Here is a 23,626-nt window from a genome sequence, read left to right on the forward strand (position 1 = left end):
CGTCTGATGTCTGATTGAATAGTATGGGCGTCACTAATAGGCTGCTAACCTGGATGCTGTGCATCTCCTATATGTGAACAGCGCCACATACAAGCCTCTATTGTGCATTAATATACCAAGCAACCACCCCCTCCATGGATTGGTAGGCCGAGAGTGGTTGTCTCATCGGTATTTTTGCACCTGTGTTGCCGCCATCTTAACTACATGGGTCCACTTCATACCGATAGTGCATTTGTTTGGAGACCTGGGCAGGTAAACATCTGTCTTTTTTCTGCTGTTTTCTCAGTTTTGTTTCTCTTGATGTCTTTCAACATTCCAGCTCTTGGTTGAAACTTTGATTGTATGTCTTTGATCTGTAGGTATACCTTCCTGATTTTGCCTTTTAGATGTTCACTTTCTGAAAAATATATTAAGATTTTATTCTATGTTCTATGTACCTAAGCTTTTTCCCCTTTGTGTTTGGTTTTTGTCATGAATTCTTCTGAATATTTACAAAATTCATAATGAAAAGAAAGTCAGGCTATAATAAGATCCACCAGATATTAGTTTGCTTGTTGATAGCTTCCAGAAAAACAATTTTAGTTTTAATTTAGACTATAAATTTGCTGACCTCATATGCTATTCTAGAGCTATACATGTGATATTTTGTAGATTTTGTTAATATGCATCTGATGTATACTTTAATGCAGGAGATGGAGAAGATTTTCTTACCATGGCCGAGTGTCAGTATATCATTAAACATGAGCTGGACAATCTTCGTGCTCAAGATGAAACAAGTATTCCTGGTTATCCACAGTCCAAGCTTTATCCTGGAAAATCAATAGGTAAGTTTATTTTATAATCTTAGTCAATCAGAACAATCTTAAGTGATTCTTGATGATGAACAGGTCTGGATGGAGATCAGCGATCTGCAGTATACTGCTGGTGATGTGATCAGGGAATCAATAATTCATTTAAAAAGTTAGCAAATTATGCAAATTGTCTCTTCAGAGAGGAAGAGAACTAGAACTCTAGTGCCAACTATTGGAAGGTAGCAATCCTACAAGTCAATGTCGACCCTTTAACGAGCCTTGTCACATGACTTAGGATAATAGCCAAACCAGAATCTCAATTTGCAGACACTGTGTGTCTGTCGTCAGTGTGCAAAGCGGAGATCTGGTTTGGCTGTGTGAGAGGCGTCTGACCGATATCCAAGAAGTATAATTTCTCCTTACGGCTCAGTAATGTCTTTTGAAACATAAGGCTCCAGTTTATCATTCAGGAGAGAAGTTATTCGTATGTGATGCTAAAGTGTCTTTGAGATCTAAGAATACACTTTAGAAATATGGAGATGTGTGGAAATAAAAAAAAAACTAGTGTTCTATTCGTAGTTCTATATTCCTTGGACTATATGCGACAATAAAGGTTATTTTCAGTTGGTGAGAATTTTATTTTGCGTTTTTTCATAAAGCGTTGGAGTGTGATCATCGTGCAGTTTTTCCTTGTGTTCTGGCACAGTTTTTATTAAAATAACGCACAATGATAATTTAATAATTATGTATCCCCTTTCAGTTTTGCATAATAGTGTGTCAAGCGCCTAAGCTAGCTTTCATACCTTGACAAATTGCTAGATAAAGTTGATGATGCTGGCAGTGCCTCTGTGCCCAACTGATCGCAGAATTATTCTGCTGGGTACACACAATCCGGAGCTAGCAGCGCTTTGGACGCAGCGTATGTTCTCTTCGTCCAAATTGCTGCCTTCCATTGAACGCAGGTAGATCTACATGTCTTCACCGAACCATGCGGATTTACCACGTTCAATACATTTTATTGGTGTCATTTCTGGTTGTAGTGACTAGCGTGAGTGGTTAGTTTTTTTGCTTGTCCTTTAAAAATTAAATTAAAGGTTTCCCATTTTATAGACAAAAATAAAACTCTGTAAGCTGTGATATTGAGCTGGGAAAAGTGAAAGTACCTTATATTGCATCCTGCAGTGCCCATTTTTGATCCGTTGGGACAATAAACACGGCGTTTTCTGCCGCCATACCATAAAGTGGCATCAGTCAGTTGATTTATCCACGTAATTGATTCCTCGCTGTCCACACTTCTGCGCATGCCTGCGAGGATGCAGGTAGAATCTCCTGAATTTGCACAGGCGATGGATGCGTTTAGCTCTTGTGCTGGCTTGGGAACAGTGAAGGAAACGGTCACTTAAAATACAGATGTAGCCTTAGTTAAATTAACACACCGAAAGATATCACAGTGCAGAAAGTTAACAACGCAACAAAAGCCACTGAATTTGTCCTGAATGCGAAAAATGGTCTCTTCCTAATAGAGTTAGACAGAAATGACAAAAAACAAGAAACTTAAAGAGGTTGTCCATTACTTTATCATTGTTGCTTTGTCTGTAAGGTAGGTCATCAATGTCTGATTGATCAAGGAAAAAAATAAAGATTATTATTAATCATGACTATAAGGGCGTAGTGTCGCGTACACTGCTGCAGAAACGTTTAGGCTATGTGCACATGTTCAGGATTGTTTGCAGAATGTTCCTGAACAAAACTGGACTTTTTCTGCAAGAAAGCCGCTCGCGTTTTTATCGTGTTTTTTTTCGCGTATTTTTCACGTTTTTTATGTGGATTTTTCCGGAGCTTTCCACCACTTTATTATATAGTGGCAAATCCGGGGATTTTCCGCAAGATTAATGAACATGCTGCGTTTTTTTCCACGATGCGGTTTTTTTTTTTGCGAAAAAAAACGCAACATGTGCACAAAAATTGCAAATTGCATTCTAATAGGATGCTTAATGTAAGCTTTTTTTTTAGCGTTTTTGCAGCGGAAAACTGCCAAAAAAACGCAAAAATAAAAATCCTGAACATGTGCACATAGCCTTAAGGTTTTATCCTCATGATGGGTCCTCCTGTTTTTATTATTATTATTATTATTATTATTATTATTATTATTATTATTATTTATTGATATAGCGCCATTTATTCCATGGCGTTTTACATGTGAGGAGGGGTATACATAATAAAAACAAGTACAATAATCTTAAACAATACAAGTCATAACTGGTACAGGAGGAGTGAGGACCCTGCCCGTGAAGGCTCACAATCTACAAGGGATGGGTGAGGATACAGTAGGTGAGGATAGAGTTGGTCATGCAGCGGTTTGGGCGATCGGTGGTTACTGCAGGTTGTAGGCTTGTCGGAAGAGGTGGGTCTTCAGGCTCTTTTTGAAGGTTTCGATGGTAGGCGAGAGTCTGTGTTGTGGTAGTGGTTTCCACAGTAGGGGTGATACACGAGAGAAATCTTGTATACAATTGTGGTAAGAGGAGATAAGAGGGGAGTAGAGAAGGAGATCTTGTGAGGATCGGAGGTTGCGTGTAGGTAAGTACCGGGAGACGAGGTCACAGATGTATGTTTTTCAATTAATTTCTAATAAAAAGATTAATTTTATGGATGGAAGTGTCCCAAAATCCGTTTTCCTTTGTTACTTTCACTCTTTAGCACTGTTCAAGGTTCAGGTTCAAGGTTTTCTAAATTTGGTGATAATCTCTAGTCTCTCATTGTGGTTCGCCCAAGTCCCAGATCTTCAGCAATGACTTTGCCCTTCATATTGGAATCCCTGTAGTACGTGGCCCCATGTGCTGATGTGTCACACCTTTTAGCTGCGTCACGATGCCATGTGTAGATCCAATAGGTCTGGCAGTAATAATGGCTTAGTGTGGTTAGGTAAACAAAACCAAATTGTCTATTAAACTTGATTGACTGGTTGGTTTAGTAGCTAAGGGGGCAAATACTTTTTCACCTATTTATAGACAGAGCTGAATAGCATTTTTATTTAAATCACTGATCATTTAAAACAATATTTTGTGTTTACTTGTGTTATTTTTGTGTAATATTAAAGTTGCTTTGATTATCTTAAACGTCGCCAATGTGCAAAAATAGTAGAAATTGGGACTGTAGTCTGCTGAATTGAGAAGCAGATGTATCAAACAATTATTATTATTTTTTTTACTGAAACACTTGTATTTTTGGGCTAAAATTAATTTTTGCAATTGGGTTACATTACAAAATGTGGGCCATTTTGCTTTTACAGTCCGTTTCCCTGCACATTCAACTTTAATGTAGTCTTTGGCCATATATCAGCTGAGAGGAGCTCAGAAAGGTAGGAGATAAGGAAATACAAACTTTCAGAACAAGCTCACTGGTGGATTCTCAGGTAAAGGGGCCTGTCACTTTCTCTAGTAAGTGCAGCTTTCTGAACAAACTGACCAGAAAAACAACTTTTACAATTGGAGGAAGATGATGGACTGATTTGGTCACACCTTCCTCCGCGAGCAGCCATTATTGAGAGGACAGCTACACAAGTAAAAGTGAGAATACTTTGAAAGAGTTGGTTTTTACCTAGAATGGCATCCACAAGAAAGTCCTTCGTCTCTTCACCCCAGGGATCGATTTTTCTATCAGTGGTCATTTACGCTTGATTAAGTGTTACCCTCCCAGTGGTTACGGTTGTTTGGACAGTTATGTTTGCTAGTCCTTGTGATTGTCTGATTGTACCTGCGTATTGTACCTGAGCGCTCTGTCTCCACCTGTGCTTGTTCCTCTTGTTGCGCAGTTCTCGCCATCTTGGGAGGTGAAGGTGATGCGTCCCTCAGGTTAATACTTGGCCTTTTGTGGTTTTTCTCTACGCTTCTCTGTAGGTATCGCTTTAAAGGTTAAAAGCAGTAGTAATAAATAGCATGCTATAGATGGGCAATACCGTCTTACAGAGGTTCCTTATGAAGACTCAGCGCGCGTCAGGCAGCACCTGGTGAAACATGTAAGACGGTGTTGCCTATCTAAGGCATACAATCTATGGCATACTATTTATTCCTGCTATTAACCTTTAATGTTGTATGAAGACACAAGAAATATGGGTTTTTATTATCAGAAGTCTCCTGGGAGCCAAAGGAGTCCCTTGTAACATTTCATTTACTGCATACCCCCTAGAGCACTTGTATTTGTGATAACATTTCTTTATTGTGAAAGTGGGATGTAGTTTTTCTTGTTACAGCCAAGAGCGGGATCTAGATGGTTTTGATACTTCTAAGAGGTATGTATGATTTCCGTATGCGTTAATTATTCTGCAACTCCTTAGATAAATCACCTGTCATTGCATCAGCATTATTTTATATCCGCCTGTATATGGTCACCAGACCTTTTCATTTTTGCATATGCTATTAAAATCCCTACCAAACTATTTTTTTAATGTATTTTATCATGTTTTTGAGTGTATGAATAAATTATTTTTTCTCTTCGCCACGACAGCACCCACTGAGAGAGGGGATCCGCCCCTAGGAACAGGAAACCCTACGGAGAGATAAAAGGGGCGGTCCCCCTCGCTCCCACAGTTTGGTTTCCCGTTCCTACGGGAATCCACGGAGAGAAGAGGATACCCAGCCTGGATGCCGCTTGCGCAGTTTACCTTTGAGGACGGCAAGGGCTCCAGAGCTGGAAGTGGCGTCGGGGGTCCTGGCTCAGTTTCCCCCCTCTGCTGGCAGACGCCGTGAGGCCAGGACGGGCGGTTGCTGGCTCACGAGGTGCCATCCGGAATAGTCTGCGGGAGCAAGCGCTGTGGTACGGTCAGCGTCGCGCCGTCCTCGGCGGGCGCATAGACAGCGTGGAGCCCCAGTGTATTCCCCCGGAAGTACAGGTAAGCTTCCGGGGTTATGGAGGAGGAGGACGGCGCCTGCGCTGATACCGGTGGCAGCGCAGGCGCATGGAGTATGGCCGCGACCCGGAAGTGATTAGCACTTCCGGGTACAACCGGAAGAAGATGGCGGCCCCCATGTGAAAAGACGCCGGCAATATCGCCCCGGCGTCCACTATGGATTCTGCGCAGGACCCTGTGATGTCTTTTATTGAAGCCACCGCATCCACTCCACGCAGCCATGCCAGCACCAGCCGCTCTAAACAGAGCGGATCTTCTAGGAAGAGCAAGTCGGATCAAGCTATTCCTCAACCTGTGCCTCAGTCTCCTCCTCATCAGCCGGTACCTCCACAGACAGCTTCACTGGGGTGAGTGTATATCTACCCTATTAGGCTGATTATTGTTCCCTCTCCCTCTATACACCCTAGGCCAAAAGGACTGAAAAAACGAAACACAGGCAGTGTGCGTTATGTCTCCAGCCCCTTCCGGATAGTCACAAAAAGAGGCTTTGTAAACAGTGTATTGACTCTACCTTACGGGAAGAAGCCTCGGTTAAATCAGAAGACATTAGAGTCATGATCAGGGAGGAATTACGAGCCCTACGTGGTTCTGACAAAGAGCCGCGTACTAAGGGAAGAAAGGGGTATGTTTCCCCTATGTCTGACCAGTCGTCTGATAGAGAAAATGCAGACTCTGACATCTCCCGCGAATACGTTTCCTGAGATGAGGATCAAGATACATGCTTTCCCACCGATAGCATCGATAACCTGGTAAAATCCGTTTGCAACACCATGGGCATTGAAGATTCTAAGGTCCCTAGAACGCAGCAGGATATTATGTTCGCTGGTCTGTCAGAAAGGAAAAGGCCCTCCTTTCCTGTAATAGCAGCGGTAAAAGATCTAATCAAAAAAGAGTGGGAAAGCCAGGGGCAAAGGGGTTTACCACCAACCTCAAAAAGGCGTTATCCCTTCAATGATGAAGAATTCTCATCATGGTCAAAAGCCCCGAAGGTGGATGCAGCAGTGGCATCCACATCCAAAAAATCCTCACTGCCTGTGGAGGATTCGGGCTCATTGCAAGACCCACTGGACCGTAAAACCGACTCTCTTTTAAAAAGAGCCTGGGAGTCATGTACGGGAGCCTTTAGGCCGGCAATATCTGCTACATGCACCGCCAGGTCCATGCTAGTCTGGCTGAATGACTTGGAGGAAGGACTAAAAAGCGGTCTCTCTAGAGACAAATTAATGTCCTCTATACCCCTGATCAGAGGGGCTACAGCCTTCCTGGCGGACTCATCTGCTGACTCCATACGCTTGGCAGCCAAGTCAGCGGGCCCTCTCGAACGCAGCACGTAGAGCCCTGTGGCTTAAAGGATGGAAGGGTGATCCCCAGACAAAATCCAAATTGTGTGGCCTCCCATGTCAGGGTGAGTACCTGTTTGGTACTAAACTGGACGAGATCTTAACCAAAGCGGGAGAGAGAAAGAAGGGCTTCCCTAATGTTAATTACCTTCCGTCCTATAGGAGAGCGTTCCGGAAGCCCGTGTTTAATAGAAGGAAAGATTTTAAGAACCAAGACCGCTGGGCCACTAGAGACACCAAAGAGGTGCATTCTTTGGGAAGCGCCCTTTCAAACCTGAGGACAAACCCCGTTAGAGCGGATCTACCTGTGGGAGGTAGATTGTCCTCCTTCTCTGATAAATGGCGGCAGATAACATCAAATAGTTGGGCAAATAATCTCGTCACCTCTGGCTTAAAATTAAAATTTTCCCGAGTCCCTCCGGACTCATTTCTATTGACTTCATTAAAATCACAATCGCAACAGGAGGCATTGGAACAAGAAGTAATGAATCTTCTATCCAAGGGGGTTTTGGTGGAAGTTCCATTTCTTCAGGAGGGTAAAGGGTTTTATTCCCCTTTATTTTTAATACCAAAACCAAACGGATCATTCAGAACCATTATAAACCTTAGAAAGTTAAACACCTTCTTAGAAAATCAAACCTTTAAAATGGAGTCTATCCGATCCACCATAAAACTCCTGTTTCCCCATTGCTTTATGACGGTTCTTTACCTTAAAGATGCGTATTATCATCTACCAATCTTTATGGAACACCAACAATATCTCCGCGTGGCAATTGTATTGAAGGGATGTATTCGGCACTTTCAGTATACAGCAATGCCCTTTGGACTATCAATAGCCCCAAGAGTATTCACTAAACTAATGTCGGAGGTAATGTCATATCTAAGATTAAAAGACACCCTAATAATCCCATACCTAGACGACCTTTTGGTAGTGGGAAATTCCCCTTCTCAATGTCGGCAACGATTGAGTGATATAATTTCAACTCTACAGAGATTAGGGTGGCTAATAAATTGGTAAAAATCTAGGCTATTCCCAACAACTCGGCAAACATTTCTGGGGATTATATTAGACTCTATAAGCCAGAGATGTTTTCTCCCAGAAACTAAACAAATAACGGTTAGAAATAAGGTCCAGTCGGTAATAAATAAACCTTTAATTTCCTTGCGGGAAGGCATGTCCCTTCTTGGCTCCTTCACATCGTGTATCCCAGCTGTACCTTGGGCTCAGTTCCATTCGAGGCGTTTACAGTATGCAATTTTACATGAAGAGGTAAAATTACAAGGTCATTTGGACGGTAAAATCTCCCTTTCTAGTGAAGTAATCCAATCTCTAAACTGGTGGCTAGAACCAAATCATCTGGTTACCAGAGTTCCCTGGGTAATTAAACCCTCGAACACAATATTTACGGACGCCAGTCCTAGTGGTTGGGGAGCACACTTAGGGGACCAGTTAGTCCAAGGACTATGGTCAATTGCGGAGTCAGACGACTCATCTAATAAAAGAGAGCTAAAAGCTATCTATCATGCCCTATGTGAATTCCTTCCGCAGCTACATGGAACACATACCAGAATTCTATCAGACAACATGACATCAGTAGCTTATATCAATCATCAAGGAGGAACAAGATCAGGCTCTCTCATGTCTATAGCCGAAGACATCCTATCTATGGCCAAAGAACATCTTCCGTCCCTATCAGCGCTTCATGTCAGAGGAGTGGACAACTCAAAAGCAGCTTCCTCAGTCGTCATACCCTCCACCAGGGCGAGTGGGTTCTAAATCATTGGATTTTCAAAATGATAGCCATGAAATGGGGCATACCCGAAATAGATCTCTTCGCTACGAAAGCCAACAGGCAGTTAAAAAGATTCGCTTCAATGTTCTGAACCGACAATCCCGATATTCTCGATGCTCTCCAGGTTCCATGGACATTTCAGAAAGCATATGCCTTTCCTCCGCTGATACTTCTTCCAACAGTGATCAGGAAGATAAGGGAGGACAGAGCGAATATAATCCTTATTGCTCCGTTTTGGCCGAAAAGACCATGGTTCTCCCTGCTCAGAGCCATGTCCATCTCAGATCCATGGATTCTCCCAGAGGATCAGGATCTTCTCTTCCAGGGGCCCTTCAACCACCCTCAGGTGAAGGGTCTACGATTGACATCCTGGAATTTGAGAGACAGCTGTTAAAATTAAGAGGCTTCTCTGATAACGTGATCAAAAACCTTGTTGTTAAGTAGGAAAAAATCCACTACATCTATCTATGTAAGAGTGTGGAGAAAATTCCTAAGCCTCTATCCATCGGCCCTGTCGAATGAAATTCCAGTCTCTACTATTTTAGAGTTTCTCCAGAAAGGACGTGATTTAGGCCTTTCAGTTAGTACCTTAAAAGTACAAGTCTCTGCACTAGGGGCCCTGTATAGTCACAACGTTGCGGGTGATAGGTGGATAGCCAGATTTATTTCAGCCTGCCAAAGATCAGAACCAGTTCAAATTCCCCACTTACCTCCTTGGGATGTTAATCTAGTCCTTGAAGCCTTGACAGATCACCCTTTCGAGCCTCTACACTCAGCTCATATTAAACACGTCTCCCTCAAGACTGCTCTTCTTGTCGCTTTAGTATCGGCAAGAAGAATAAGTGACATGCAGGCACTATCAGTAGATCCTCCCTTTATGTCAATATTTCCAGATAGAATTGTCCTGAAAACAGACCCTTCCTACCTACCTAAAATGTGTACTAAATTCCATAGATCTCAAGAAATTCTTCTTCCTACCTTCTATAATAACCCTACAAATCAGGAAGAAGAAAAGTACCATACTTTAGATGTGAGGTAATAACTTATCTAGACAGGACTAGTCCCTGGAGGAAGAGCAGGGCTCTTTGTTTCCTTCCAGGGTCAAAGGAAAGGAGCTGGTGTTACAAAAGGCACATTATCCCGATGGATTCGGGAAGCGATATACCTGGCCTATTCGTCTAAAGGGGAGAATCCACCTGAGACTGTAAAGGCACATTCCACCCGGGCGATAGCATCATCTTGGGCTGAACGAGCAGAGGTTCCAATAGAACTCATATGTAAGGCCGCAACCTGGTCTTCTCCTACTACCTTCTATAGTCACTATAGACTAGATTTATCTGCCTCCACTGACTTGTGTTTCGGTAGATCAGTTCTTAACACGATAATCCCCCCCAAATAACTATCTCTGAAAGTCTCTCAGTGGGTGCTGTCGTGGCGAAGAGAAAACACCGGATTACGTACAGGTAATGCTCTTTTATAGAGCCACGACAGCACCCCTTCACTTCCCTCCCTTATATATATTAATTTGCATATAAGCACTGTTAAGGGTGATTGGTTCTTGTAAATATACGTAATTACATTAAGATAAATGATGGTATAAGAATTACCTACTAAAACTGTTGGGCGGTTCCTCGCAATCTCTGTAACCCAAACTGTGGGAGCGAGGGGGACCGCCCCTTTTATCTCTCCGTAGGGTTTCCTGTTCCTAGGGGCGGATCCCCTCTCTCAGTGGGTGCTGTCGTGGCTCTATAAAAGAGCATTACCGGTACGTAATCCGGTGTTTTGCATGGAAATTATTTAAAGGGGTCTTTTTGTCTTTTTAGATTTGTTGTGATTTTTCTTCTACAGTCGTGTCCAAACGTTTTCAGTCTGGCACAAATGTTGGTTTTCACAGTTTGCTGCTTCATTGTTTTTAGATCTTTTAGTCAGAGGTTTCTACAGTTGCTGAAGTTCAATTCTTAACGTTTCATGAGTTTTAAAACTTTTATTGACGAATACATCAAATTCATGTAAATTAAATATGTACATTTCAATATTTAGAGTGTTGACTCTTACTTTTGAAGGCTTCTGCCCTTCATCCTGCCACCTGGATATCCTCTTCTGGCTTAGATCCTGACTGATGACATTATGTAATCGGTGCTTAGAGGTGATCACAATTTCTGTTTTGCAATTCATCTGATCTCTCTTTATTACTATCCTGAGTAAAATGCGAATTGCCGCTGTGAAGCCTGAAACAGTAGAATTTGCATCACTCGCATCTTTTGCCCACAACTGTGGTGTTCTTTCAAATAATGAGCATCGGCATTGTAAGATTGATTGTTGCCCCGCTTTATGTGTGCCCAAAGGAGTTGCCTGATTTTGCCCCAATAAAATGTGCCAGTTTAATCAGAGGATAAAACGTTTGTTTTAAAATTTCAATTAAGGTTTGACTGTTTAACGGCTATATGAAATATTAAGCCATTTACCTAAAACTTACCAGCTTTCAATTTAGCAAATTGGCAACCGCTTGTATTGGGTCTGACTGTACTAAATGACTTTGAAATCCTGAGTGATTAAACCTATTAACGCAATCAATATTGAGAGCTCTTTGTATGTTGATAAGAAAGTGTGCAGCTTGTCGTTTAAGTTTAACCTCTACACCCCCTGGGCTATTTTCCGTTTTTTTTGTTTTGTTTTTTTCCCCTCCCCTTTTACCAAGAGCCATATCTTTTTTTAATTTTTCCATCCGTACAGCCATATGAGGGTTTTGTTTTGCAGGACGAGTTGTACTTTTGAATGGCATCATTCATTTTATCATGTTTTCCAATGGAAAGCGTGAGAAAAATTCCAAGTGCGTTCAAATTGCAAAAAATAGTGCAATTCTACGATTGTTGTTTTTTTTTTCTTTATTTACCATTTTCATTATATGGTAAAAACTGGCCTGGCAATATGATTCCCCAGGTCATTAGAAGTATGTAGATACCAAATATGTATACCGTAGTTTTTTTGTTTGTTTTTTAAGTGGTGAAAAAGAATTCGGAAATTTGTAAGAAAAAAAGAATTTGCTTGTGTTGGCCATTTTCCGAGATCCGTAACATTATCTTTTTTCAGGTTATGGGGCCATGTTAGGGCTTATTTTATGCCCTGAACTGACTTTTTGCTGGTAATATTTGGGTGTAGATACAATGTTTTCATCGCCTCTTATTTTATCACCTCTGCATTTTATTACAATGTGGCAGTGGCCCCCTCAAAAAAACGTAATTCTGTTTTTGTTTTTAATTTATTTTTTGTTAAGCCATTTACTGTTCTGATTAATTTACCGTATATACTTGAGTATAAGCCGACCTGAGTATAAGCCGACCCCCCTAAATTTACCACAAAAAACTGGGAAAACTTAATGACTATAAGCCTAGAGTGGGAAATGCATCAGCTACCGGTAAGTGTCAAAAATAAAAATAGATACCAATAAAAGTAAAATGAATTGAGACCTCAGTAGGTTAAGTGTTCTTGAATATCCATATTGAATCAGGAGCCCCATATAATGCTCCATACAGTTCATAATGAGCTCCATAAGATGCTCCATATTAAAATATGCCCCATATAATGCTGCACAAAGGTTAATAATGGCCCCATGAGATGCTCCATAGAAACATTTGCCCCATACAATGCTGCATAAAGGTTGATGGCCCCATAACATGCTCCACACATTATGGCCCCATAAGATGCTCCATACATTATGGCCCCATAAGATGCTCCATACATTATGGCCCATATGCTGTTGCTGATATTAAAATAAAAAAAAATCACATACCTCTCAGGCCCCCGGCACTTGCGATAGTCGCCTTCCTCGTTCCACGCGCCGCTCTGTCTTCCATCCTCTGCACTGACTGTTCAGACACTAATCGCGTCATCGCGCCCTCTGACCTGAACAGTAAGTGCAGAGGATGGAAGACAGAGCAGCGCGCAGCAGTGGAACGAGGAAGGTGACTATCGCGCAATGCTCACCTCCTCTGTCATACTCACCTGCTCCCGGAGTGGTCCCCTGGCAGCGTCTCACTGTCAGATGGTCTCCGGTAGCCGGCGGCATCTTCCTATGTTCAGCGGTCACACACCGCTCATTACAGTAATGAATATGTGTCCATATTCATTACTTTAATGAGCGGTACCACATGACCGCTGAACACAGGAAGAGCTGCCCGGAGACCATCGGACATGCAGGGACCACGCCAGGAACAGGTGAGTATGTCACAGCGCCGCTCCCCCGCCGACAATGACTCGAGTATAAGCCGAGAGGGTCACTTTCAGCCCAAAAAAGTGGGCTGAAAATCTCGGCTTATACTCGAGTATATACGGTACTTTATATTTTGATAGATCGGACTTTTACGAATACGGCGATGCCAGATGTTTTTTATTTCAATTTGTTTTATTATAATGGGACAAAAAAGCAATGATTTAAACTCTGCATGTTTTTTTTTTTATATATTTTTAAAAACTTTGTTTTCACCATTAACTGTATATAATAGTCTTTTTAGGGAGACTTGAATCTGTGATCGTTTGATCGCTTGTGCATCAGCACTGTTATATATAGCTAAAATCACAGTAGTATCGTAATGACAAGCATGCTGTGAGTGTGGAATGATGTGCCCCCTGCCGGCGCACGTTAAATTCCGCTGTCAGAGACTGAGAGCAAGATTTAACAGGTTAACATCCGTCTGCGAAGCGCCAATTCACCCGCGGCTGTTGAAGGCATAAGATGACTGATTAAATCAACCATCATGTGCGAGGAAAGATGTGGTCTCGGCATGAAAGCCCACATCAAAGTCAGGGACACGTCTTTTAAAGTACATGTACGTCAAAAGTGGTGATGCGGTTAACAAGGTTTTCTACTGCTATGATATTAATGACCTATCCCCATGGATTTGCTGTTACCAGCTCTAGGAATGGCCGGCGAGAAACAGTGTATAAAGTGGAATATCGCTGTTTAGTGGTCACTGAAGATCAGCTCCGATATATTTTGGAGCCATTGTACCATGCAGCACTGTGCTCGGTGTAGACTGGCATCTGACCAATTTCCCCAATCAGTGGCTGTAAGAGCTCTCTCACATCTGTGTATATAAAGTAGCTGAGATTCTCAACCAGAAAAGTTGGAGAGTGTCATGCTTTTTTTTCCACCTAGCATCCTTATGTAATGCATTTTTAACATCAGCTTTCACATACAGTAATTCTGTCATTTCAATCTAGTTTTTCAACTAATAAAACATCTTATATACAGATGTAAGTAGATGATATAAAATCTGTCAGTGAGATATATAATAAGGGCAGTGCGTGTGTAGCTTACTGTACATGTCCTCCTTATTTTTAATACCCAGCTGAGGGAAAGCAGACAGTTGTGGGCTGATATTCATAGGCTGTGAAGGAGCCATAGATATTGGCCCCCTCTCAGACTAATAACACCAGCCCTCGGCCTCTGAAGAAATGGCACATCCATTAGATGCGCCAATTCTGGCGCTTAGCTTCAGCTCTTCCTACTTGCTCTGGTGCAATTGGTGTTAATTGTAGAAAGCACTCCCGACCCTCTTTTACCCATTTATTACATTTTAAAAAATAAAATAATCCAAAGGGGTCCACCATAAATCCATCCCATGACGATTCCCGACTGATACATCCGGATACAGTGCTGAGCGGTGACGTCCGTAATGTGACAGCTCATCATGGCATAATTTTACATCTAAAGCTGCCTAAGAAATTGGGATTTATTTTGTTGCAATAGTTTTTTGTAAGCTATGAGAATGTTCCTGTTGATAAAGCCTCTGCCTTTCCTCTCTGCTGAGTTGTATGTGCTTTGTTAAGGGAGTTTGTTTGACAAAGATACTTGTGCCTGTGTATGACTCGTGTTGCCACGGGCTGATTTTATGAACCATTGCGTAAATCTTGCTTATTTCTGGAAATACAAGTTGTTTGACAGTATTGCAGGCCTTCACTAGGTGTCACTGCAGCATAGCTGACACACCCATGAATAATTCTCTGCTTCGACCTTTCTGGAATGCGGAATGTTTCTCAAAGCTGAGCTATGCAATCTCATTCTTGTGAAAGGGGTTTTCAGGCCTCAGCATAAATTCCTACAGTAATTTTCTGTAACTGCAGATTGCTGAATTATGACAGTGTGCAGTGTGCTCACTATCAGGATTCCACTCTATTTCCAGTGTGCAGTCACTTTACCACGAGTATGCGAATTGCAGACTTGCAGTCACATGCCATCTAGCTTCTCCTTCACTTCATCTAAAGGGAAACGCTATTTAACTGCTGATATAGCAGTGATCTGCAGGTAAAAAGCGTTTGAATCATGGCTAGAAGATTTACTGGAACAGAGGCTGCAGGGCGAATATGAAGTTATATTCTCCCTACAGCAGCAAGCTTGCAGTAATTGGTGCAGTGTAGGGATGTAGGGAGCGGTTACAGTCATGGCTCGCTATAATCAGTCTCCTGCGGTTTCATGGAAAGCCTGCTCTGCAGAGTGTATGTGTAGATCAGACTGTCAATCAGTGTGTCAGGGATTGATTACAGCCCTCTGACTGTGCAGTGTGCAGAGGCTGCAGCCACTCACTGCGCCTCTCTGCTGACTTGAAGCAATCAGCTGCAGGGAAAATATAACTTCATGTCTCCGTCACTTAATTGTGGGACACGTGAACCATGGTTTAATATGCTGCCTCCTGGAGGCTAACCTTAAGAATGCAGCTTAGAAAAAAAGCTGACTCCTCTCCTGCAGGCTACACCTGGGCAGCCAATACCCAGTTATTAAAGAAGCACTGTGTACTTACAATTGCTCATTTCGCCCTTCCACCCATTTAATTCTTCTCTTTTCCATTAGATCTATGATATCACATGATTCAAAACTGATTAGCGGAATCCCTCTAGGCTCTATGTAGAAGCAGGAAGTCTTTTTTTTTCTCTGCATGAGTCATCTCCCTCTTCAACTTCTGACTCTGTTCCGCTTCTTCCCTTTGCCGGGGACTCTTGCAGTGAAAACTTATGCAGGAAAAAAACACTTGCTGTTTCCTACTGCTTTTCCACTACCTGAATAACTAGGTGTCGGTTGCCCCATGTACCCTAGTGGGGAGGAGTCAGAGCTTTTGTTTTCTTCCCAAGATGCATTCTTAATGACAGCCTCCAGGTGGCAGCATATTAACCCATGGTTCCTATATCCCCCCAATGAATTATTTATTTTCTTCGTTTAGCCGCTGCTTCAATAAAACAGACTAACATGATTTAGACTTCTTATCTTCAGATCACCGTTATATCTGCAGGTAAGTAGCATTTCTGCAGGTGACAGGTTCCCTTTAATTTTCATTCTGTATTATTTTGCTGAATTACTAGGGGATGTACAGTAAATCAAGGTGACCTAGGGCAGGTGGGAAGTTCTGGCCATCAGCGTGGAGACAGAACACCACGGCCATTCTTGACTTTTTGCCTGACCTGATTACTTCTCTGCCTCACTGCTTGCTACCGTAAACCAGGTTCATCTGCCAGCTGTCATCTGCTGTAGTTTTGACAGGGAAGTAGCTGTTGGCGATACATATGTAATATTAGATAATGCTTTGGCGGATACATTGTAATACATGAGTGGCTCCAGGCATCTTGATTTAGAGCCGCTACATACTAGCTGCTTTTCTCTATGGCTCATAGCGGGGCCTGTTCTACAATATATATGCCCTAAGATGACTTATTAACACTGTCTTTTGGAAACTATCCCTTTTAACTGTAAAATGTTAAAGGAGATGTCCAGTGGTGAGCTGAAAATATGTAAATCGGTGTGTAACGGTCCTGTCCGCCTGCTGTTTCTTCCAATATTCTTGCTGCTTTTTAGCCGCTTTTCATTAGAATTGTAATCATAATCCCTGAATGCAGTTTTGTTACGTTGTGTTAGAATAAAGACATATTTTTTGTAGAAATGTCTCCATCCCTATGAATAGAACCTGCAGAAATTTGAACAACCACATTCTGGTCAAGATAATTAACAATACATTTTCACATGAAGTTCTCCAATAATTCTCAACAAACTAGTCCTAAAATGATGTACACGTATGATAATATAATAATTGCAGGAATATTTTTACTGCTTATAATTGTTAAATTTTTTTTCTTGCAAGATTACAAATTTGGTACAAGAAAAAGGGCTCCTGTTGGACTCATCGGATTTCTGAGAGTCAGATTCTAAATTCCAATGATTCAACTGAGCTGTGGTTAAAAAGGAAAATAAAAGGCTCCTGAGATTAGGGGAAAAAGGCCTTTTTTTCCTAGAAATAAAACCACTCTTTTCCATGCGATATATCTAGTCCATGCGATAATTCAGCTCACCTTTATTCAAGTAAATTAGGCTAGAGTAGTGCTGGTTTCCCATCTACTAAGGTGACAAGTAATTTGAATTTGTAACTTAATTGGGAAGAGTAGATTGGGACTTTCACTTCAACCAGACAGTTTTTGTCTTGGGCTATCTATTTAACCCCTTCCCGACCTGTGACGCCACGTAGGCGTCATAAAAGTCGGTGCCAATCCGACCTGCGACGCCTATGTGGCATCATGGCAGGATCGCGTTCCTGCAGATTGGGTGAAAGGGTTAACTGTAATTTCACCGGACCTGCAGGGACAGGGGGAGTGGTACTTGAGCCCAGGGCGGTCCTCCTGTCCGCTCCCCCCGTGCTCCGATCCCACCCCCCATACTTACCAACCTCCGGTGTCCCTCCCGGTGTCCGACCGTCTTCTGCATGGGCGCCGCCATCTTCCAAAATGGCGGGCGCAGATTCGTTCATTCATTTTGATCACTGTGATAGATCACACATCAAAGTCTGCATTTCAAAACGTCACTACTTCCCTTCCGAGCCCCGACGTGTGCCCAAATAGTGGTTTACCCCCACATATGGGGTATCAGCGTACTCAGGACAAACTGGAAAACAACTTTTGGGCTCCAATTTCTCCTGTTACCCTTGTGAAAATAAAAAATTGCGGGCTAAAAAATCATTTTTGAGGAAAGAAAAATGATTTTTTATTTTCACAGCTCTGCGTTATAAACTTCTGTGAAGCACTTGGGGGTTCAAAGTGCTCACCACACATCTAGATAAGTTCCTTGGGGGGTCTAGTTTCCAAAATGGTGTCACTTGTGGGGGAGCTCCAATGTTTAGGCACACAGGGGCTCTCCAAACGCGACATGGTGTCCGCAAACGATTGGAGCTAATTTTTCATTCAAAAAGTCAAATGGCGCTCCTTCCCTTCCGAGCCTTACCATGTGCCCAAACAGTGGTTTACCCCCACATGTGAGGTATCGGTGTACTCAGGAGAAACTGCCCAACACATTTTAGGATCCATTTTATCCTGTTGCCATGTGAAAATGAAAAAATTGAGGCTAAAATAATTTTTTGTGAAAAAAAAGTACTTTTTCATTTTTACGGATCAATTTGTGAACCACCTGGGGGTTTAAAATGCTCACCACGCATCTAGATAAGTTCCTTGGGGGGTATAGTTTCCAAAATGTGGTCATTTGTGGGGGATCTCCAATCTTTAGGCACACAGGGGCTCTCCAAATGCGACATGGTGTCCGCTAAAAATTGGAGCTAGCTTTTCAATCAAAAAGTCAAATGGCGCTCCTTCCATTCCGAGCCCTGTTGTGTGCCCAAATAGTGGTTTACCCCCACATATGGGGTATCGGCGTACTCAGGACAAATTGTACAATAACTTTTGGGGTCCAGTTTCTCCTTTTACCCTTGGGAACATAAAAAAATTGTTGCTAAAAGATAATTTTTGTGACTAAAAAGTTAAATGTTCATTTTTTCCTTCCATGTTGCTTCCGCTGCTGTGAAACACCTGAAGGGTTAATAAATTTCTTGAATGTGGTTTTGGGCACCTTGAGGGGTGCAGTTTTTAGAATGGTGTCACTTTTGGGACCCCTCAAACTGACTTCAAATGTGAGGTGTTCTCAAAAAAAAAATGGTTTTGTAAATTTTGCTGTAAAAGTGAGAAATCACTGGTCAAATTTTAACCCTTATAACTTCCTAGCAAAAAAAAATGTTGTTTCCAAAATCGTGCTGATGTAAAGTAGACATGTGGGAAATGTTATTTATTAACTATTTTGTGTCACATAACTCTCTGGTTTAACAGAATAAAAATAAAAAATTTGAAAATTGTGAAATTTTCAAAATTTTCCACAAATTTCCATTTTTTTCACAAATAAATGCAAAAATTATCGACACAAATTTACCACTAACGTGAAGCCCAATATGTCACGAAAAAACAGTCTCAGAATCGCTACGATCCGTTGAAACGTTCCTGAGTTATTACCTCATAAAGGGACACTGGTCAGAATTGCAAAAAATTGCCAGGTCATTAAGGTCAAAATAGGCTGGGTCATGAAGGGGTTAAAATGGTCCACTATTAGCTTGAATATGCTTTGAAGTAATATTCTCATGTTATGAAATTTCTTTAGTTAGGTAGACAACATGAAAAATATACAAGTTTTCAATTGACTTACTTTTTCTATCACCTGTCATTCTCCTGAGAGCTTTTATCTTACATAGTGTACACAGCTGGTTTCCATGGAGCTTGTCAGCTATGTAGTGTTTTCCTAGACCCTGGCTGAGTGTGTGCAGCAGTTTCATTGCAGGCAAGAGATTAACTCCTAATATCCAGGACACCTGTCTTAAGCCCATTGATTTCTATGCAACAATTTGCTGCTCACTTCCAACCCCTTCCCTCTCAGCTCCTGACAAGCTGCTGTTATAAATCTTGCAAAGTCACCAGCTGCTTCTAGAGCATTTCTCCCAATCACAACTGAGCCATGAGCTTGTTCATATGCCCTGTTTTTTCTGTGTAAATATAAAAATAACTGTGTAGTCTTGAGAAGAAACCACTGAGGGATGAATGTGTTACAGCTGAACTTTGTTATTTAGACTAATGCTTTAGTTCTACTACTTACCAGAGCTGTCACTCAAAGAAAATTGCCTGTCCTACCAGAAATTAGAAAGTGAACGAGACTGGAAAGTCGTGTGCCTGACACAAAATAATACCTTATGATAACTAATGTGGACAGTTCTGTGTTTTGAGGTGTTAGGCAGTATGTCTAGAGCCTGGTAATGAAAGATTCTGTATTTGTTTAGTAAATGATCAGACAACCTGTGTTTTGTTTTGAAACTACACTTGAATATTCCTTTGAAGGGAATCGTATTAGATGGATTTCGTTCCCCAAACTGTTTATAAGTGCATATAGTTCTTGCAAAGACATGTCCATCCATACCTTTAGCCAATTAGTCTGTTCCTCCGTTACTGAGAAATCATAATTTTGAATCCATATGGAAATGAGGCTGAAGTTATTTTGACATGTGGAAGCTCTTCCCAAGCCTCTGGCACTCCGGCTCTATCTTTGCCCAGTACCGCCTTCTGCTGCTTGACTGACAGTTCCTTTGCTTGAAAATACGGTCAGTCACACAGAAGGCAGCGCTGATCAGAGGAGTAATCCAGGCTTGGTTAGAGCTTCCACATGCCAAAAGCACCTTAGCCTTATTAGCATATTGATTCAAATGGTGATTTCTCAGTAACAGAGGAACAGATTAGTTGGCTAAAGGTAGGGATGGAATTGTCTTTCCAAGAGCTACATGCACAGGTTAGGGAGTGAAATCCTGCTGACAGATTCCTTTTAACTCTGCGAGTTACCCAAGGTCCCCAGCCTTTATGATGACTTGCATGGACTATCTTGTCTCTTCACACATAAAACTCCTGTCTGTGTAATCTATCTTTTTAATCAACACATGTAGAAATACTGGTGTTTTTTTTTTTTTTTTTTATTATTTTTTTTCTAAATTTATTGGTTTGTAAAATAGTTTTATGGTTACAACCTCAGAAATTACTGAGAAGAAACAATGACAACCTATTGATGAGCGCTACAAGTTGTAATTCACTGTATCTTAATTTGTTTTCATAAAAAGTTGATTAGCTTTGTAAATATATTACTTTTTTTCATTGACAAGCACGGCTGTATCCAATAATCCTGCTGGCTGTCTTAGGAATCACCTGTATTTCTTTACTGTCCTATTATATATGTGACCTGTTTTTTGTATAGTATTGTAAAATATATAAAACCTGCAGTAATTTATAATTTTTAATTTATAATTTATAGCTTCATAGCTACCATGTTGTACAATCTGTTAATTGGCTTTATATGTCTGTGTTTAGTGAGGAGAATGCAGACCAGTGGTGTATTGATTCAGATATTTCCCCTACATGACAAGGAAGAATTGAAGCGACTGAGTTTCCAGTGGTACCGCCAAATCAAGTTTGCCTATCAGCCAATAGGTGAGATCACATTTGTTTTATTATGCTTATGTTTTATAGCGCTCATGCAGATATTGTGCATTTACCGCGGATATTTGCAAGAGTGGAGATGGCCTAGGATTTCATAGGCTTTTTTTAAGAGCATTGTCAGAGTCTTCTCTTCGTTGCCCACCTGCGAATTTAAAAGGAATCCATCAACAGGTTTTTGCTAAATAATCTGACCTCAGCATAAGGTAGGGAGCGAGACCCCGATTCCATCGATATGTCATTTAGTTTACTGGGTTCAGCAGTTATAATCGGTATGCTATTATGTCTCCGAAAATAAGACTGTCTTTTATTATTTTTTATATTTTTATTTACCGTATATACTTGAGTATAAGCCGACCCGAGTATAAGCCGACCCCCCTAATTTTGCCACAAAAAACTGGGAAAACTTAATGACTCGAGTATAAGCCTAGGGTGGGTAATGCAGCAGCTACCGGTAAATGTCAAAAGTAAAAATAGATACCAATAAAAGTAAAATTAATTGAGACATCAGTAGGTTAAGTGTTTTTGAATATCCATATTGAATCAGGAGCCCCATATAATGCTCCATAAAGTTTATGATGGCCCCATAAGATGCTCCATATTAAAATATGCCCCATATAATCCTGCATAAAGGTTAATAATGGCCCCATAAGATGCACCATAGACACATTTGCCCAATATAATGGTGCACAAATGTTGATTATGGCCCCATAAGATGCTCCATAAAGATATTTGCCCAATATAATGCTGCACAAATGTTGATTATGGCCCCATAAGGTGCTCCATACAGACACTTGCCCCATATAATGCTCCACAAACGTTAATTATGGCCCCATAAGATTCTCCATACAGACATTTGCCCCATATAATGATGCACAAACGTTAATTATGGCCCCATAAAATTCTCCATAAAGATATTTGCCCCATATAGTACTGCACAAATGTTGGTTATGGCCCCATAAAATGCTCCATACAGACACTTGCCCCATACAGTGCTGCACAAACGTTGATTATGGCCCCATATAGTGCTGCACAAGCGTTGATTATGGCCCCATACAGACACTTGCCCCATATAGTGCTGCACAAACGTTGATTATGGCCCCATACAGACACTTGCCCCATATAGTGCTGCACAAACGTTGATTATGGCCCAATACAGATGCTTGCCCCATATAGTGCTGCACAAACGTTGATTATGGCCCCATACAGACGCTTGCCCCATATAGTGCTGCACAAACGTTGATTATGGCCCCATACAGACGCTTGCCCCATATAGTGCTGCTCAAACGTTATGGCCCCATAAGATGCTCCATACAGACACTTGCCTCATTTGCTGTTGCTGCTGTAAAAAAAAAAATCAAAAAAAAAAATCATATACTCACCGTTGCTCAGGCCCCGGCACTTTCAATATTCACCTTTCCTCGATCCGGCGCCGCTCCATCTTCAGCGTCTTCTGCACTGACGTTTAGGCAGGGAACGCGCACTAACCACGTCACCGCGCCCTCTGACCTGAGCGTCACTGCAGAAGACGCTGAAGTCGGAACGGTGCCCGGAACGAGGAGCAGGTGAATATCACGCAGCGCTCCCCCTCCCCATTATACCCACCTGCTCCTGGCGCGGTGCAGTCCCTGCTTCCCCGGTGCCGCAGCTTCTTCCTGTACTGAGCGGTCACTGTTACCGCTCATTACAGTAATGAATATGCGGCTCCACCCCTATGGGAGGTGGAGCCGCATATTCATTACTGTAATGAGCGGTACCATGTGACCGCTCAGTACAGGAAGAAGCTGGGGAGCCAGGGACCGCGCCAGGAGCAGGTGAGTATAATTGACAGGCCCCGCTCCCCTTCCCCTGCCGACCCCTGGGTATGACTCGAGTATAAGCTGAGAGGGGGACTTTCAGCCCAAAAAAATGGGCTAAAAATCTCGGCTTATACTTGAGTATATACGGTATTATTTTTTTCAATGAAAAAACAATCCACATTATTCATTATTCTTAACAAAAAATCTACATTTATTAAAATATAATAATGTCATCACACACGCACGCTCGCACGTACTGCACATACAGTAAATACCAGCCTGTCTTCTCTTCAGTTCTCCTAGACTCGTGCAGTTAAAGGACCTTTGGTGACATCATGAACCTTGATGTCAAAAAAAGTTAAGCTGTCTTAACCTCAAAATAGAGATGCTGGTGGCTCCTAAGAGAGTGGGGGCCCTGAGAAATTGCCCAGTTTACCTCCAAGTGCTGACCCTGCATACTAGCCATCTCCTTTTTAGTTCCTCTAGACTACTGCAGTTAAAGGAGTTTTGGTGACATCATTTTTACATGACCATCATGTCATCAAAGGTCCTTAAGTAGTTTTAACCTCGGAATAGAAGTGATGGGGGCCCTGTACAACTAACCAGTTTGCAGCCCACCCCAAATACTGGTCCTGACTGTAACTAGGGCTTATTTTTGGAGCTGGGCCTATATTTC

At 41.8% G+C, this 23,626-nt stretch overlaps 1 protein-coding gene across 1 annotated transcript in view; it reads left to right on the plus strand.

Moving 5' to 3' along the window:
• Positions 1-23,626, plus strand: part of ANO10 (anoctamin 10) — a 339,799-nt gene that overhangs the window by 20,246 nt on the left and 295,927 nt on the right. The window contains exons 4-5 of the mRNA XM_077268987.1: positions 690-824; positions 21,026-21,145. Of these exons, the coding sequence (XP_077125102.1) occupies positions 690-824; positions 21,026-21,145 (255 nt within the window). The remainder of the gene's footprint in view (positions 1-689; positions 825-21,025; positions 21,146-23,626) is intronic.

This window comes from Ranitomeya variabilis, chromosome 6, assembly GCF_051348905.1.
Source record: "Ranitomeya variabilis isolate aRanVar5 chromosome 6, aRanVar5.hap1, whole genome shotgun sequence".
NCBI lineage: Eukaryota > Metazoa > Chordata > Amphibia > Anura > Dendrobatidae > Ranitomeya > Ranitomeya variabilis.